The sequence below is a fragment of the Pterocles gutturalis genome, unplaced genomic scaffold, assembly GCF_000699245.1.
Source record: "Pterocles gutturalis isolate BGI_N339 unplaced genomic scaffold, ASM69924v1 scaffold26431, whole genome shotgun sequence".
Classification (NCBI taxonomy): Eukaryota; Metazoa; Chordata; class Aves; order Pterocliformes; family Pteroclidae; genus Pterocles; species Pterocles gutturalis.
In genome coordinates, this window is record NW_010103812.1 from 59,880 (window position 1) to 77,538 (window position 17,659).

The 17,659-nt window shown below is 36.5% G+C and overlaps 1 protein-coding gene across 1 annotated transcript in view; it reads right to left on the reverse strand.

Annotated features, from left to right (window-relative positions):
* The window catches only part of LOC104471498 (putative ATP-dependent RNA helicase TDRD12), a 29,146-nt gene extending 13,567 nt beyond the window's left edge, over positions 1–15,579 (reverse strand). Inside the window, exons 1-13 of the mRNA XM_010086856.1 lie at positions 15,559–15,579; positions 14,238–14,399; positions 13,799–13,935; positions 12,260–12,379; positions 10,896–10,951; positions 9,391–9,476; positions 8,120–8,318; positions 7,302–7,378; positions 5,751–5,855; positions 5,184–5,369; positions 4,349–4,502; positions 2,193–2,320; positions 193–381 (exon numbers count right to left, since the gene is read on the reverse strand). Of these exons, the coding sequence (XP_010085158.1) occupies positions 193–381; positions 2,193–2,320; positions 4,349–4,502; positions 5,184–5,369; positions 5,751–5,855; positions 7,302–7,378; positions 8,120–8,318; positions 9,391–9,476; positions 10,896–10,951; positions 12,260–12,379; positions 13,799–13,935; positions 14,238–14,399; positions 15,559–15,579 (1,620 nt within the window). The remainder of the gene's footprint in view (positions 1–192; positions 382–2,192; positions 2,321–4,348; positions 4,503–5,183; positions 5,370–5,750; positions 5,856–7,301; positions 7,379–8,119; positions 8,319–9,390; positions 9,477–10,895; positions 10,952–12,259; positions 12,380–13,798; positions 13,936–14,237; positions 14,400–15,558) is intronic.
* Positions 15,580–17,659: the final 2,080 nt, after the last annotated feature.

Below are 17,659 nucleotides of genomic sequence, written 5' to 3' on the forward strand. Positions count from 1 at the left end.
TCAGTGATTAGATTGCACAGGTCTTTAAGAGTCACCGCAGTTCACATGTGGGAGGTGCACCTGAATAGTCCAAAGTAGGACCGTAGCACTAGCCATTTTAAATAAGCAATCAGCCACATATACTGACCTTGATCAGTAGAAAGAGCAAAGTATCTTAGTAAACAAACAGTGACATCATCCACAAATTTTTACCTGTTGCACATTTCCATAGATGGAAGCTTCTTCCATAGCAGTTATCACAATGTAAGGATCATTCATGAACTCCTTTATCAGATGTGCTATATGTTTATTCCAACGAGTTCCAACAGCAACAATCTGATGTGGTGAATATTCCCTCTCTTTAGTAATGTCTTTCTTGAAACAATCTAAGATAGTAAAAACCTATAAAGAAAAAAAGTTTTTTTCTATTTCACCGTTTCAGCACACTTTTTTCCAATCACAAGAATACCACCACAGCAAAACACAAATTTCACATACTAAAATAAAGTGTTTGGTTTGTGCACTTTTATCCTATTATTTTAATGACTTCTGAAACGACAAAAACAACAGGAAAGCATGAAGGGTTGTAATGCAGGATTTTGCCAAGAGAAGAAAGAAATCTCAGGAAAAGGCTCTGTTCAAATCTGAAAAATACTAAACCTAGACAAAAAACCAGATACAAGAGTCAGAGGCAGTCAGCAAAAACTAAGAGGTAAGTAGAAGATAAATCCAAACTGCCAGAGTAATTTGAAAAAATAAAAAAAGAGGGGATGATGGTGCCTTAAAATAATTTATAAAAAAAATAAAGATCACTGAGACAGAATGAATATATTCCTGATGGACTTCAGCTTACATAAGTGACAAGCAGTCCAGTTGTGGAATGACATCAGAATTTCTGGCAAAGCACTACCATACTAAGAAGTATTCCAGGGCTTTGGCACAATTCAAAGAGATCTCTCTCAACCTGGCACCAAACCAACCCATAGCAGCAACATTTTTAACAATATAATTTTGTAACATAACACTTTAGAAGCACTGCAATAGTCCAAACACTACCAAATGGTCACTTCCATCTGAAAGAACATTTCTTCTTTTTTTTCTGTTCAAGACTGATGTTTTTGAGAAGCTGAGAAGATTTTACAAAAACACATAGGATTTCACAAACTGCAATCTTCCTTTTCTGCAATCTTCATATGATATACCTGCACTCTTGTCTCAAGAGGTACAGGAATACAACAGAAAGAAAAGACTAAACAGAAAGAAGGAATGCCCCACTGAAGAAGGATGACATTTCATCTAATTTATGACTTCAGATTTGCTGCTACAAAGGCACATTTAATAGCCCTACATATAGCAAACTGGGCAATCTAGCTCCATTAAGAAGTTTCTGGTTTAAAGTTAATGCAGTTAATGATAAAAAAAATAATCTGTAAAAGGGAAAAACAGGTGTGCAAGCTGTTTTTTGCATACTGATGATGTAATACTAACAAAAAGCATATGTCCTACAAAGCCCCAAAGCAGCAATAAAAAAAATATGGAATTTTCTCAAACTTGAGTTATAAATCATAATTTAAAAACTGATACAATATATACATCCTTATCAACATGGAACTCTATACTGCTCCTCTCTCAAGACTGAGTTGGGATGAGCTTCTCCTTTTGCCTGCACTGACATTAAGGCCCCAGGAAAGTTTTTATGATTGCTTACAAGACTATTTCATCATTCACTTCTGCCTTTCATTGTATGGAAACTTAGTATCTTACCAATACAGATGGTTCTTGAACTGAAGCTGTTCAAACAGCACTGATAAGAGGGAAAAGGAAGGTCCCTACAGACAGATGATGCAAATCTTTAAAGTAGATTAAAGACTCCCACTACCAAACTAAAAAAAATGCAGGTTCTTGGGAAACCATCCACAGCAAATGAAGACAAAATAATGGAGCAGTAGCACAGAACAGACAAGACAGAGCTCTCACATTAAAAAAAAAAAAAAAAAGCTGGGAAAGTCAGTTTTAATAGATAAACCACTTTTCCAGTGTTTCATTCTGCCAGAAGTATAAAGATGTGATTTTTAATTTTTTTAAATTCCATTTTCTTCTCAATTCTACCACAGGGGTTCAGAAAGGTTGTTTTTTTTCCACTATGTGCCACTGTTTTCATGACACATGCACAACTGGAACAGCATTTTACCATCTGAAAATAAGCCACTTACCTGTTCCATAGCGTCAGAGAACAGTACTTCAATCTCATCAAGAACAAGATGGCAAAGTCTACAAAATAATAAACTGTGATGTTCAAACAGTCTCAGGAGGCTATACGGTGTAGTCACTATTACTTCACCTACAAGTAGGAAGAAAAGACTGTTAACATTAATATTCTTTCAAGTTTTAAGTTAGTTACTATAGTATGTGGTAGTTTTATTAAAAAGACCACATTTGCACTTCAGATACATAATTTTGAAGGTTTTTTTTTTTTAAATAGACAACACTGAAATCCATTTCCTGACTTCTGGTCAATAGTCATTTTTAGTTTGCTTGTATTTCTCTACCCCTGTATGCCTTCATGACCTGAGTAAAACTCAGAGGTTTTGAAAGAGTGAAAAGTTTGACTGTTAACAAGTTTACAACCCAAGATGCCACTTCATCTTCCAGTAAGGTAATGGAAGTAGAGATAAGAACCAGATAGACAGTAAATACATGCAAGAGCAGCCTTTAGAAAGTTCAGTTTTTAAAATGGAATAAAGCATCCATTGTAGCTTAAAAATCTACACACACATTTGTGTATGTATATGTGTGTATATACAGATATACACAAATAAAGCCACATCAATCTTAATCTGTGGAAATATACCAACAACTCTACTAATAAAAGATCTGAATTAATCCACCAGGGTCTTAAGCTTGAATGATGGATGCAAGAACACAAACTGCTGAAAATGAAAGTTTTACACAACCCTTCACCATTTTAATCCATATTTCTTGTTTCCTTGGCCAAAAGAGCTACTTTTAAAAATGCAGTCATCAATTAAGGCTTAACCAAACAAGAATTGTAGGACTAATTGTTTTAAGCCCATACACTTAACTAGGGCAACCCTCCCAACAGCTCTTTTCCTACTTCTATGCTTCCTCTTGTCTGTGGAGTATTCTCTACATACTGCTGAAGTAATATGCACAAATTACTTAAATTTTATTGCAATAAGCAAGTTGGAAACCACCACTTGAAAAAAATACTTCAAAATAAAATTTAGGTTGGGACATTCATGCAACTTTGTCTGTAGAGAACTATTTGCCTCCTTTTTAATCCTTCCTTCTTCCAATATTCTTTTAAAATTAAGAGTAGATCAGAATTAAGTGTATACAAACAGTAAAGCAGCATCAGACATAGCCCTCAAATATTTGTCAATTTTAACAAATAAAACCATGTACTTGAAATACTTATATATTTGCAAAAAAAATTTTTTTTAAGAACATACATATATGCATTACTGTGGTGGGCTGCCTGCAGCCAGCAGCTAAAAGGTACAGATGCTCACTCACTGCCCCTGTCCCCAGTGGGACAGGGGAGAGAACAGGAACTGCCAAGGTGCGAAAACTCATGGGTCAAGGCAACACTGTAATAAGTGAAGGAGGGAAGGGGGGAAATGATGCAAAGGCAACCACTGACAGCATCCCACAAGCAGACAGATGCCCAGCCACTCAACAGATTATCTCCATCCCTCACATTTTTATTGCTAAGCATGACCTCATACAGTATTGTATATCACTTTGGTCAGTTTGGGTCAGCTGTCCAGGCCACATCCCTTCCCAGCTTCTTGCCCACCCCTGGCCTACTCGCTGTGTGGCAGACTGGGAAAAAGACAATTCTTACTGCCATGCAAGTGTTGCTCAGCAAGACCCAAAACACTGGTGTTATCCACACTGTTCCAGTTACAAATCTAAAACACACCACCATACAGTCTATGAAGGGAATTAACTCCATCCCCAACAGACCCAGTACCTCTGTCCAGCAATGGATGCTCATGTATCAAAAAAGGTATTATAAGATGTGGTTCTAAATAAAGTCTACACTTAATCCTAATTCAACATCAACTTCAGAAAATCCCTACCACTAATTTGGCTCAAAAATAATTGTTACAGAACTCATTAAAAAGATGCTGAACATGTAGATATTCGAACAGCTTTAATAGCATTTACTTTCAAACAGCACTACTGAAGCTTCATGTATTACTACAGAGTTATAGCATTAAATAGAATTATCACTTTATAGAATAAAAAAGTGAAGTATAAATTGCTTCTTTCACAATCTCCTGCAATTAAGGCAACCCACATTGTTTTCAAGCCTAATTAAGAAGATAGAAAGTATTCTTACATCCTCGGATTTTCACACTTTCAGCTTCTTCTTTGTTCTGCCCAAGTATTATCAACATTGGATGGAGCCATCTGGAGCACCTCTCGTACGTTTTCAGTAGCTCAAAAACAAGTTGTGCCTTCTTCCACCCAGGACATAAAATAAGCGCTAGCGGCTATGTACATAAGTACAAAATTTTACACCACAGTATTAGACAAGACTTGTGAATCTTAAGAATCGTACTACTTCAGCACTTAGGGCAAAAACAAGATCTGCAGCACAGGTCTTTAAGTACGTCAAAACTGAAGCTTTTAGTACTATATTGCCTCCTAAATGCAGATGTTACAGACCCAAGGAACCATAACTAGGTTACCTGGAGACAAAAAGGATGCGTGCAGCAACACACAGTAAAAGGTCCAAAAATCTAACAGAAGCAGGACCATCTTGTCTTACTTGGGCTTGTACTAGGCATTTTCCAGAGGTCCCTCACAACCTCAATAATTCTACACTTCTGCGATCCAATATAAGTTAGAAAATTAATTATAATACTTAAAACAGCTAATACAAATTTTAATTTAATGACTACATGCTATCCCCTTAAAAACAAAGCTTCATTAAGTAGCAGTGTGATATGAAATTAGCCACTTGTTAGATATTACTTGATAAATAAGTTTTAGACTCTGACGTTCATGCAGTCCACCTCCATAAGCCTCTAAGCAGAGGGCTTATATAAACTGGCAAGCATCGTGAAGATACAGTAGGCTCACATTAAATGTACACATTCTAAACCATCCACTACCTTTTGGATCATACACTTTAGAACAGAAAATCTGTTACTACTCTAATATATACATACTCCATTCCTCTTTGTCAAGGCTTTGTAGCAATTTTGTGACTGCAAAAATGTAAGAACTGGTGGAATATATAAGAAAGGATCATCTCCCTGATATGAGATGGCAACTACATCACATCCTCGAGCAACTGGTGGCCAGCAGTAAGATGCTGTGAAGTTAGGGCCTAAAATTTTTTTCCGAGTAAGTTCCTACAGAAAGAGAAATTAAGAGTTCCACATGAAAACTGTGTACTTTAACAAGATAAAACACAATACCAAGTGATTTAAAAGCTTTTGACCCACTACATAATAAAAGTCCTTAACATGCAATATGAAAAAAGTTCTTCTGGGTTGAGGAGTTAAATTACTAAAATTCAAATCCTATGACTTGTGGCTGTAGTTGATATTCTGGAAGAAATCTGTGTAATTCTTACAGCATCTCTTTGAAGCTTCATTTATTCAACCACATTAACAACCTCCTAGACATTCCTCAATCAAAATTAGGTATTACTATAATACTTAGTAGCTAAAGTTGGGGCACGATACTAGCCTTAACAATAAATTCAATGTCATCTCTTACATCAGCATTACCTTTTTCAGACCAGCAAAAAGTGGTGCTGTTTCCAGAGTTGATGATGGCTCAATTTTGTTGCTGAGAAAAACGAAGTTTCCTTCTTCATTAAGATTTTGAAAACTCTGAAACCACATGATAAAGAGATGACAAAGGCAGTACTCAATTAAAGGGTTTTAGCTTACATACAACTCAAAAGCATTTATTGTATTTAAAATTTTTGAGGAAACAAGCTACAGAAAACTGTCTAATTTGTTACAGAACAGTATTTCCTTTACGAAGAATCAAGCACGCAGAAAGAACATTGCCCACACAAAAGCTAAATTAGTTCACGGTCACATCTCAAACTTATGGTCATAATTGGGGTCCTGAGCTAGTACGAACACTACCAGTTGGTTTTTCAACATCTTCATTTTTAAAACAAAATTAAGAAAAATAATGGAAAGCCTGCACACCACAAACAGAAAGGCAAAACAACAGGTTACCCAGCTGTATACATAGAAAGACAATGCACATGAACTGAAACTGAACAACAATGCAAATCCTCAAGGGAGTAACCAGTAGCAGATACAGGACCCAGTTACCCCGGAGATGTCTGGTTCTGAACAGGGGATTTTCTAGCGTTCATCACTAGTCACCAGCATCCAACAGGCATGACTTAGTCAAAGTCTTGCATCAATCAAGTGGCTGGTAAAGATAATTCACCTGACTGTTTGCAGAAAGGTATAAAGGTAATCCTGCTCTGCTTCAGTAAAAATCCACACTACTACTTTCATCATAATTCTTTCAAAAATGTTTTAATAAGGTATTACAGTTTAAGTTCAGGAGTAGTTGTCAATTCTCAGCAGAGGTAAAAAATAACTTCTGTAAACCTCCTTTTTTCCCTTGACCTGATATCATAAAAGTGAATTTCTCCTTTAAAACATCTAACAGAAGAGGACATGGAACAGCACATGGGCTCTTTAGAAAAGGCGAGATTGGATACACTCAACAGTGATTATCTGCCTAGAATCTAACCGTTCATGTTCCTTTCCTCCCATGGATATTATAATATCTCCAACTGGGCAATTCAGTATACAGTCTAATGCTCAAGAATGAGTGCTGACCTTCTGAAAATGTTTCAGGAAATGGCAAGCAAAAAGAGAGAAAGCAGCAAGACCAGATTAGACACTTAAAATATTAGATGAATCAACAAATAAGAAGAGACTCCAATTAATGTTTACCATGGTATAGCATAAGGACTATTTTGTTTTCAGGGAAACATTAAAATTTACATTTGTATATATTCAGAAAAATGTGTAGTGTAGACAGCTATCATCTTCATAAAACTAGAGCAAAGGAGGGGAAAAGGAGGCACAACCTTTCCAAGTACTGTAGTACATTTTTTTCAATTTTCTGCAATTTTAAAAAAAGAAACTGAAGTAGCATGTTCTTTTTTAACTGCATCAAGAATCAGTGCAGTCCCCCCGATCTACGTTACATAGACAAACAAGCTAGAGGACTACTTCCTAATCTGTCCTACATGTTTAATTTAGTTCCTCTTTGACAATTTAACACAAAATAACACTTACAGATGAAGTACTTTCATTTAGATCTGTGCTTGACCTTTGGTATGTCTCTTCAAGACAGGAACTGGAAACAGCAAGACCTAGAAAGATAAATTTAAAAAAGATACAGAAACACATTTCTGATTATCTGAACACATAAAAAGCCAATATTTTTATTTACAGTAGGTTGCGACTGACTTGTTTAGTTACTAGTAGCATTTCCCAATGGCAAAAAGAACAACCAAAAAAATAGTTATCTTTATGTAAAGATAACTATGTGGGTGAACTGAGCAGACAAGGATGGAGGATGAAAAGCTGCATACTTTTTAAAAGGAAGACAGACTTGAATCACTATAAGCAAGACAACACTAGTTTTGAAATCACCTCTGTTCTAATAAATCCCTCCAAACTGAAAAAAAACAAACAATAATGCATCATCGATCAATGTCACAAGTAATTTCAATAATATCTAATCATAGAATGGTCTGGGTTGGAAAGGACCTTAAAGATCATCAAGTTCCAACCCCCCTGCCATGGGCAGGGACAGCCTCCACTAGCCCAGGTTGCTCAAAGCCTCATCCAGCCTGGCCTTGAACACCTCCAGGGATGGGGCAAAGCTGTCAAGCATATCAACAAATGCTCATATAACTTGCTCTCAAGCCTCCCTTTGTCTTATATAGTACAAAAAGCTTTACAGTATTCCTGTATCTGTTGATTTCATTGGTCTTTGTAAAGTCTGAAACATAAGCACCATTTGTTAGAAGGGCACCATTTAATCCAATTGTTGGATTTGAACACATGATACACCGCATATATGATTGTTTAACACACATGGTTCCCACCTGTTTCAAGATTCGTTGATGCTTTCTCCTGAAAGAACACTGGCCTGAAAGCTAGTGCAGGATTAACAATTTTCACTGGAAGAGACTCAACATTTACTGAGGTCTGGTTTTCCTGATAATCTGCAGAACTCCCTGTATTCCCTTTAGCTTCCTCAAAACGAGCGAAGTTCTTTGAGACAAGATCATCATTAACACATACCTAAAAAACCAAGACCTTTATTCGTAAGTATCAACAACGAATCACCACTATGTACTTGTTTAGAACTTATTTGAAGCTTCAAACAACAGCAGTTAGACATACGGAGTATCAGCAAATGCTTTCTGAAGAATATTAACTCCAGAATAATAAAGTCAGTCATATCTTCCTGCATGTTCTCTGAACAGGTGTTAATCAGTTGTCAGTTTCATGCTTCTGCCTAAAATTCTGTATTCAATTAACTTTTTCTACCAGCCCTAAAAAATTTTAAAAACCTGTTTGTCAGTCAAGCTGATTTATTTTCTTTTGCTTCAGTGTCCATCAAAATCTGGCATAAAGTAATACTAAACCTAAAACTTCTTAAGATCCACTGGCTCAGAGATGAGTGACACTACTGCTAACTGGGATTCTGAACCGAGAGAAGACAGTCAAATTAATATGTACCACTGAAGTTATTGTCTACGGCAAAGACCACAGCTCCAGTGGCCTTGGTAAAACACTTGAGTAGAAGCAGTATTCAAATAAATTCATTTTAATCTATCATACAGCTGCTTAAGTCTGCCAATAGCTACAGCAGAGATTTAGCAAAAGTTAGACATTTTGACAAGTGGAACTAGGTGCTTTCTTCCCCCCTGCCCCCCCAAAAAAAATATTTGAGGACTCTGTCTTATGCAAAAGCAGGTGTGAATTTCTATTTATTTTTATAATACTATGCAACTGCCTTATTGAAACATCTTTAAGTATGATACCACAAAAAGGTGCAAAAGTGCACTAAATTATTCACATAGTTGTCCATCTGAAGTACTTGCTGGACCTCACTTGCTCATCAATACCTTCCAAAAAGAGGTTCACAGAGAGTCAGAGACTTCTGCCCCTTGGAACTCCTCCAAAAATTCACAAGCAATAGAAATATAAAACAAAACCTCTAATAAGTGAATGATTTAGCTTCTACTGTATCTGACAGAAATTTTAAAACTCACTTGCAAGTAATGCTTTTCAGCATTAAACTAATCACAAAGTTATAACTTATACAGCAAAGTGCATGAACAGGTCTGTAGATGTAAAAGTATCTTACCTTTTCATCTTTTATTGTTACATAAAGGAAAATATCAAATGTGTTATCTTCTACTGCACATAACTTGGCTCTCATTTGTGTAGTTGCTAAATGTAGTAATAAATACAAGAGCAAGTAAAAAGATTAAATCCTTAACAAATTATCAGTATTTTTCACTTCTACTTTCTGAGACAGACAAAAATAGAAATCACAATTACATATGTAACCTATGTCTTTAAAGAAGCTAACATAAATATAGTAATTTCTAAATAGATAAGAAAGTAACAAGGCAATAAACACTTAAAGTTACAAAAATGAAGTTGTCCTTAGTCTTTGAAGAAAGACAGAACTGAAACACACAAACTAGTCTTAGTTCTACACCAAAAGTCTTGGTTTATCTTCTAGCCTACTTCCCAAACCTGACATTTACTTTTCCAGAAAGAAGTTATACTTGCACATTTGTATAGCTTGGTTAGGTTCTTAATTTAAACAAACATAGCTGATAAAGTCTGTTAGTAAACTGTGAAGCACTACTTCTGCATACACCAGTGATGTGCTAACAATTTAAAAAAAGTGTTATTACTTCTTACGGTACAGACAGGGAATATCTATGAAATTAAATTCGATGTTATTATTGCTCCTTACTAGCCTTTACTTTGCATAGTGACACATAGATGTGTCATGAAAAAAAATAAGTAACTGGCACATAGCACTTCTCACTACTTAGTGTGTGAAACTATCTGCCTAAAGGCCCTTTCTTCCTTTCATAAACTCAGCCTCTCCTCCCAGAATACATGTTATGTGGAGTTTGTTATACTATTGAGAAACCAGGTAGGTAGTTTTTTAGATAGACGCATACAAGCAAGAAGATTAGAAAAATCTCAGTAAAGAGCTGCTTTTCTAGTAAGACCAAAACCTGTCTCATACCAAAATAGAAGGCTTGATATGAAAAAGACTGGATGACCTACTGAAACACCAAACATGGGAAAGGACAAGAACAGACTGAAGAAAGTTCCAGCTTACTGAATCACTACTTGGAGCTCAATCTGTTTGTTAACAACTATAAAGATGTTTCTCTTCTGAGCTGGTGCTTACATCCTTGTCAAACAACCGAAACGGTAAATGCATAAGCCAGATCATGCCATCTCTGTAAAAAACTACAGCAATACAGCTGTGATGCTGATTCAAAGATTTATGGTAAATAGACAGAAAGGCTCCACTGTTCAAAACAACTGTTACATGAGTGCTACCTTATTTAGCCTGTACAAGAACCATACACCATACAGTTCTAGTCAACTATCAAAATCTATGCAGCATGGAGGCCCACAGTACTCAAGATGCAGCCCCACGAATATTTTTGCCTCAGTCAGTCCATACAAAAACCCTTTTGTAGCTCCTTTTCTCTTTAATATACAACATTATTGGAGATAATCAAGTATATAAACAGCAGCACTACATTTCTCTATCAGTTTATTTTCCCCAAAAGAGAAGTGCCAATCATGATTTTGGCAGGATGTTTTATTTACCTTTGAGAAGGTTTTGAAAATACACAATAGCAGCACTATCCCATCTTTTGGCTGGCCTAGGAAAATAAATGCAACCAGTTACCCGACATCATCAAAAATTAAAGCGGTAATTTTTGAAAAAACTTTGGATGCATGTAAAGAAATTATTTCAAGTCATGCTAAATCTTAAGAAGTGTACCAATTAGACACATCAGCAGAATCTTACTACTTAGAATGTAACTTCAGTCTTAATAATACTGTTTCAGCTCATCAATAAAATGAACTGATCAAAAATTACTGGATATTGCTTTGTCAAGGTATCATGGCTTACATCCAACATAAAATATGATGGTTAGAAATGAAACAGAAAAACCAAAAATAAAGCAAGAACTCCACAAACATTGGAGTGCTGAAGACTGAAAGGTCTGTAGCAGAAAAATCAAGTTCACTCTTCAGCATCTTCTGCAACTTTAAGTATAAAACAAAAAAGAATCAGATGAACAGCACCGTAAACAAAATGAGACAATCTACTACTTTTTTGATAATTCACAACAGTTCACTCAAGATGTATGTTATTCCTAACCAAACCATGCTAGTATTTGTTCTGTCAGACTAGTGGAAGTCAAATACTAATTTATTCTTCCAAACAAGAATATAAAAGAAATAAACTGCTTGACCACACGTAATTTTGAATGTTCTTTAATGACACAAACCAAAGCAGCTGTCTTGCTGTGAAGCCATATTCCCCAGTGATCTGATTATGTCCCTCTCAAGTTGGCAGGAGCTTTGACAATAGCATCCTGGAACTCAAGGATACAAAAGCATTTCTCTTTACCACCAGACCCCACTGAAAACCTTACTCAAGTGCTTCAAAACCACAGTGAGAAAAAAATTACATGAATATAAGGAAAGCACAATAGGAATACAAAATATGTCAAGAAAAAGAGACAGAAGGGGGAAAAACAAAGCTACTATGAACACCTATAGAATAGAACTTCAGTTCAGCTAAGCATGTAACTACCACAAAAAAAAAAAAATCAGGATTAACATGAGCATCTATAAGAAACAGCACATACAGACAGATTAGTAAAGAAGTTCACATGCTAGGAACCAAGAAACACAGCTCTAGGATGATAGACAAAGGGCAACAACTGCCAGAAACTTGTCTAAACTCCCAAAGGTTTTAAAATAAATATCAAAAGATTCAGGTGAAAAATAAACCCCAAATCATTAAGGAAGCAGTTCTGTTTAAGAACTGCTCTTCTGAAATAGAAACAGTTTTACAAATCTGATTCTTGAAAAACATCTCCTAAAAAGGGTTTCTGCAATAAAACTTCACACTTAGGAAATTTATTAATTGAATACATTTATTAAACTCTACTTACACTATTTTTGCAGTATCTTCACAAAAGTCAACACGCAACGTCACTGGCTTTGTGCGATAGAGTCTACACTTTTTTGCTCTATATGGGATTTGCATAAATGCTTCCAGTGCAAGCCGAATGCTTAAAAACAAAGCACAAAAAACTCACTTATTTTATAAAGCAATTTTATTCTCCAGAAGTAATTGGTCTCATCCGTATCCTTCCATTACCCTGCACCTGACAATACAGTTCTTCCAGAATAGTGGCTCCCACCATGAAATACCCCAGAACCATTGTTTTATTTTTGTCTCCAACAAAGAGGTGCTACCAGGAGCAATTAGTGAACAGATTTGCTCCGGATATGAATACACTTACTATTTACTCAAAATCTTTCTGATCCTTTGCCACCACAGTTTGAAGTCTTTTCATGATATTTAGCCCTCATACTACCACGTATACCACCTGGCACTGCATATTCCATTTTGCAATTATTACTGCTGTATGAGAAACCACCTACGATTAATATCAGCAAGAAAGGAGTCTAACAAATGTATTAATTTGCATTTGTACTCATTTTCCTAAAAAGAATTTATTCTTTATAATGCTATCACTAGAGTGTTAATCTTATGCTTTACATTTGGATTGGTTGGAGACTTTTAATAACAAGACACTGCATACAGCTTTTAAGAACCATATATTTATCACTTCTGTTCAAATTTTTACTTTGCAATGAAAAAGTAGTAAACCACACATTTACTTCTACTTGAACATATTTTAAACTCAAGGCATTGTCAAGTTGCTTTCCAATATTATAACTTTCAATTTTAAAACATTATTTAACTTGAGATTTATTTTAAAATATTTTAAATAAGCTTTCTTAATTTTGCAGAATACTGCAAAGAAACATTTGATAAAGCTTCTTGTACTCAAAGCGGCATATTTTATTAGAGAAATTAACTTTAAATCTAGCTAGGAATTGAAACAGTTATTTTTTTAAAACACATTTTTCAAGATTTTAGAAACAGAACATAGCGGTTTTATTAAAAACTGGGAACCTGTAAAAGCACCTTCTCTGTACCATGTCAAGACAGTCAGCTCTTAGTAAAGTACACAAGCCAGCAAATAGCAGTGGAAAAATACCCACATATTTGTGTCTAGATGTCAAAAGCTGGTTCAGCAAGTGAAACCCTGCTTCTATATATACTTTGTGAATGATCTTCACTGGTTATAATTTTTTAAAATTTTTTAGTATATAATCAGAGAGGAAAGTATGTACAAATAATGTTAACTGGCAATCAGACATTTCAGTCATAACAAATTGCCGTTATTTCCATTTCAAATCTTTAAAAACCAGAAAACATCTTTAAAAACTCACAAAACAAAGACTGATTTGCATCCACACTTGCAAGGGCCTATCATATGGCTGGCAGTTTCTTGTGGCCCCAGCTCACATCTCAACCAAACCAAAGCCTTGCCCCTAACAATCTCAATAAATATTAATAGTATTTGTATGCATTAACAAAAAATACAGTGACAGCATCAAGAAATGCAAACACTTACTCCTTCGCGTTAACAAAAATGTACTTGGCATAATCCACAAGAAAACATTCTGTTTGATAATGATCTGTACAGTACATGATTGATTTAATAACCGCTCTACACCAGCATTTGAGTTCCTCACTGAAAACCACACAAATCTGAAAAAGAAAAAACAAGACAGTAGGTCCTTGTAAATGGAGTAAATTACACTCTATTTTTTTAGAGGCAAGAATATAGTATTTACTACACAGCCCTCATTTTTCTTTTTAAAATGCTGGCATTGCAGCTTATGTAGTTATGAAGTTTACAGACAAGAAGATACAACCCATACAGATGCCATTATCTACTCCTCTACACAGCAATATTAAAAAAAAAGTTAACGCGTATCTTGGATGCTTTACCCCCAAATCAAAGCAAATAACAGATTATTTCTACCTCTACAATATAGCAATGATTTTACCTGGCCTTCTTCTACTGCTAGGGGTTTTACATCATCCACATCTTTATAAGATTTATCATAGAACTGATTCATTTCAGCATTCAGGTTTTTATATTGTATTTCATCAACTATGTAAGGCCCACATCCTTTCATAGTAACCCAAAAGCAACCTGGATCTTCAATCTGGGGCAAGGGGTAGACAACAAAAATAATATTAGCTCCTCTGAACATGATAGGATGTTTTTAAGAACATCTAAGAAGCAAATGTAAAAATAATACCTTCAGCGCAGCACCTTAAACTTACAGGAACTGGATACATAGCATACAGAAGGTTAACAAGCAAAACATCTTTCAACTTCAGAGCATTCATTCATTAAATGACTTCTCAGCTTGTAAATTTCATTAGCACATAAATTATCTAAAAAAGCTGGTGAACCCAAACAGTGGGAAAAGTAGGGAGGCATAAAGCTTTTTACTTCCATATTGTCAAGAAGTATGTATAAAAAACCCGAAACACACAACAAACCCCATCAATGGGCCTGTCTTCACGCTCAGAGAATCTACACAACAGCTTATTTAAAACGGCATCAGAACTTTCTGCTCGGCCTTTGTGAGCCTTTATATCCCAATATTTCAGCTGGTCTGGGTCCCCAGCTAATGATGGTTAATCCCAGTAACACCACACAGCTGCTTCCTCCCTCGCTTGCAATGAGATGAGTTAGAGAACTGGAAGGGTAAAAACGAGAAAACTCATGAGCTGATATAAGACCAGCTAAACAGGTAAAGCTAAAGCTGCACGTGCAAGTGAAGCAAAATAAGGAATGCATTCATGGTTTCCTACGGGCAGGGAGATGTTTAGCCATTTCCAAGAAAACAAGCATAACGCTGACTTGGGAAAACAAATTCAATTAACCACAGACATTCCCCTTTCCTCCTCCTTCCTCACAGCTTTTATTGCTGAGCACAACACCATACGGCATGGAATATCACTTCGGTCAGGGGGCATCAGCTGTCCTAAATGTATTCTGGAAAAACAATTTTTTTCCACAATCTCTTGTAGAATTCAGTAGAATCTAGTACTACACAACACTCTATTTAGGATTATGTTGCACATCTTCCATTTTAGATTTTAGCTGCATCTTTAGTAACCTCTTTTGAGATGAAACCAATATAAACACCTAAAAGAAATGACAAAACATGTATAATCCATATATTACCCCAGAAGTGTAAGAAATTGCTGCTGAATAGAAATAGAGACATAATCTCATTTATAAATCTGACTTCCAGAGAGTTGCACTAAAATAAACAGCAATCCTTTAGACTTTTAAAAACACCAGCGTACCTCTAATACCAAGACTTCCATGATTCTCAGCTAGAGTCTTCCTCAACGCTACTGTAAAAGAACAACAAACATTTGTCTACTTTTAAAGCTGTCATTTGTTTTGAAGCATATCTAAAAAGCATACACCTAAAGCAAGCTTATTAGTTTTTGCTACTTGTCTCAGGAATATTAGTCTAGGCAACTGATTTTACACATATTGAAGGGTTCAAACCAGCCTTCTTAACGAAACACTGATGTGTAACAAAGATTTGCAATCCATGCTTATTTACATATAATCACATCAATTTTTAGTGCACCAAAACATACCTGTTATCTTCAACCTACTTAACACTATACAGCTGGTTATCTTACATTCAAGGCCAAAAGAAATAAACTGATTAAAGACAAGGTCTGGGACAATTCATCTACATGACCAAATGGACAGAAACACCAGAGAGAAATGCTTACATCATTAAAAAAACCCAAACAACTCACAGTTCTAGCACAAAAGGAAAATCCCAACCTTAGCAAATAATTTTAGCTGAGATTTTTACCAGTATTTCACAGAATCACAGAATGTTAGAGATTGGAAGGGACCTCGAAAGATCATCTAGCCCAATCCCCCTGCCGGAGCAGGACACCTAGATCAGATCACACAGGAACGCATCCAGGCGGGCTTCACATTACATTAATCTACAATGGTACATATCATACCTAGGAATTACAATGGAATAATCTACTGACTGAAGTAATTTGCATTTAATTTTGGCGCAAACTAGCACATCGTGATATCACTGCTGTAGTGGCTAGCTTACCACTTAATTCACCCTGGAACCAGGCACCTAATAAAATGTCTTGGAAGAGAAAAGTAAAGACATTGGCCTTCCACTTCCAAAGCTACTGTTGAACAACTCAGTGCTCAATAAGAGGCAATCCTACAGTCATAACTAGCAACATGCCTTACTAAGAAATGATACTGACTATTCCCAGTTTGACACTACAATGAAAACAACTGAAACTATTTTAGAGGCTTAACCTAATATCATATGATACAAGCACACCATCTTGTGAGACACGTCCCTAACACTGCACTCTAATAAACTATAGCATCAGATACATAGTACTGCCTTAGACACACTAAAAAAATATACTTTATTTCAAGAATAATATGTGAGAGGCATAAATAACCTCTCCTAATCTCTCAGTTTGAGAGGTGCAAAACCAATCAGTGACCTATCAAAGCAGCAAGGACAAAGCACTCCCATATAAAAGGCCAGTTCTCCTAATATATTTCTAATAACAATATACACACTTTTGTTATTAAGCACTAAATAAGAACACAACTGTTTGCTCAAATCACACACCCAATGCTAATGACATTCACCTTGTAAAGATGCAGAAGCTCACTAAACCCCTCACCCCAAACTGCTATCTTGAGAAAAACAGAACAGAGGCAGATACGAGGCCACCTCCGCAGCCTCATACACACACTCCTAGAAAAAAACCCACAACTTCCTATCCCAGTCCCTCCTCCTTTAGTCAACCTTACTCCACCTAAAAAACCCCACAACTAACAGGCACAGCACAAAGCAAGAAGAGCGCTGCAAAAGACTACCAAAAAGCTGACTTTTGCTTTACCCACCACCCTAGGCCCCTTCATATGCTGTCTTAATTTCACACTCTTCCTCATAAGAACAAACCCCCTAAACTGAGTTACCAACATCACCCCAGCCACGAGAGCATAACCTTACCCTACCTCGCCGCTGCTCTCCTCAGAAGTTTCCAGACCTGCCGCCCTTCCCGCCTCCAAAATCCCGCCCACCGCGCAGGCGCAGTGCTGCCCAGCGCGCATGCGTACGCAGGCCGCAGACCACAAAGAGGCGGTGCGCGCCCTCAGCCATGGCCTGGCGCTCTCTGTGTAAGTGCGGCAGCGCGCTGAGGAGGCGCCGGGCGGTTGGCGGGGTGAGGAAACGCGGCATTGGAGCGGGGTTACAGCACTGTAATGGCACATTCTCGGCTTTTTACGCGTATTGTTGTAGTAAATGACCCTTAAGTGGGGTCTTGCGTTCCTGTTGTTCCTGTTCTGGGCTCGGAGGACCGACACTTGCTGAGCAGCGCCGGT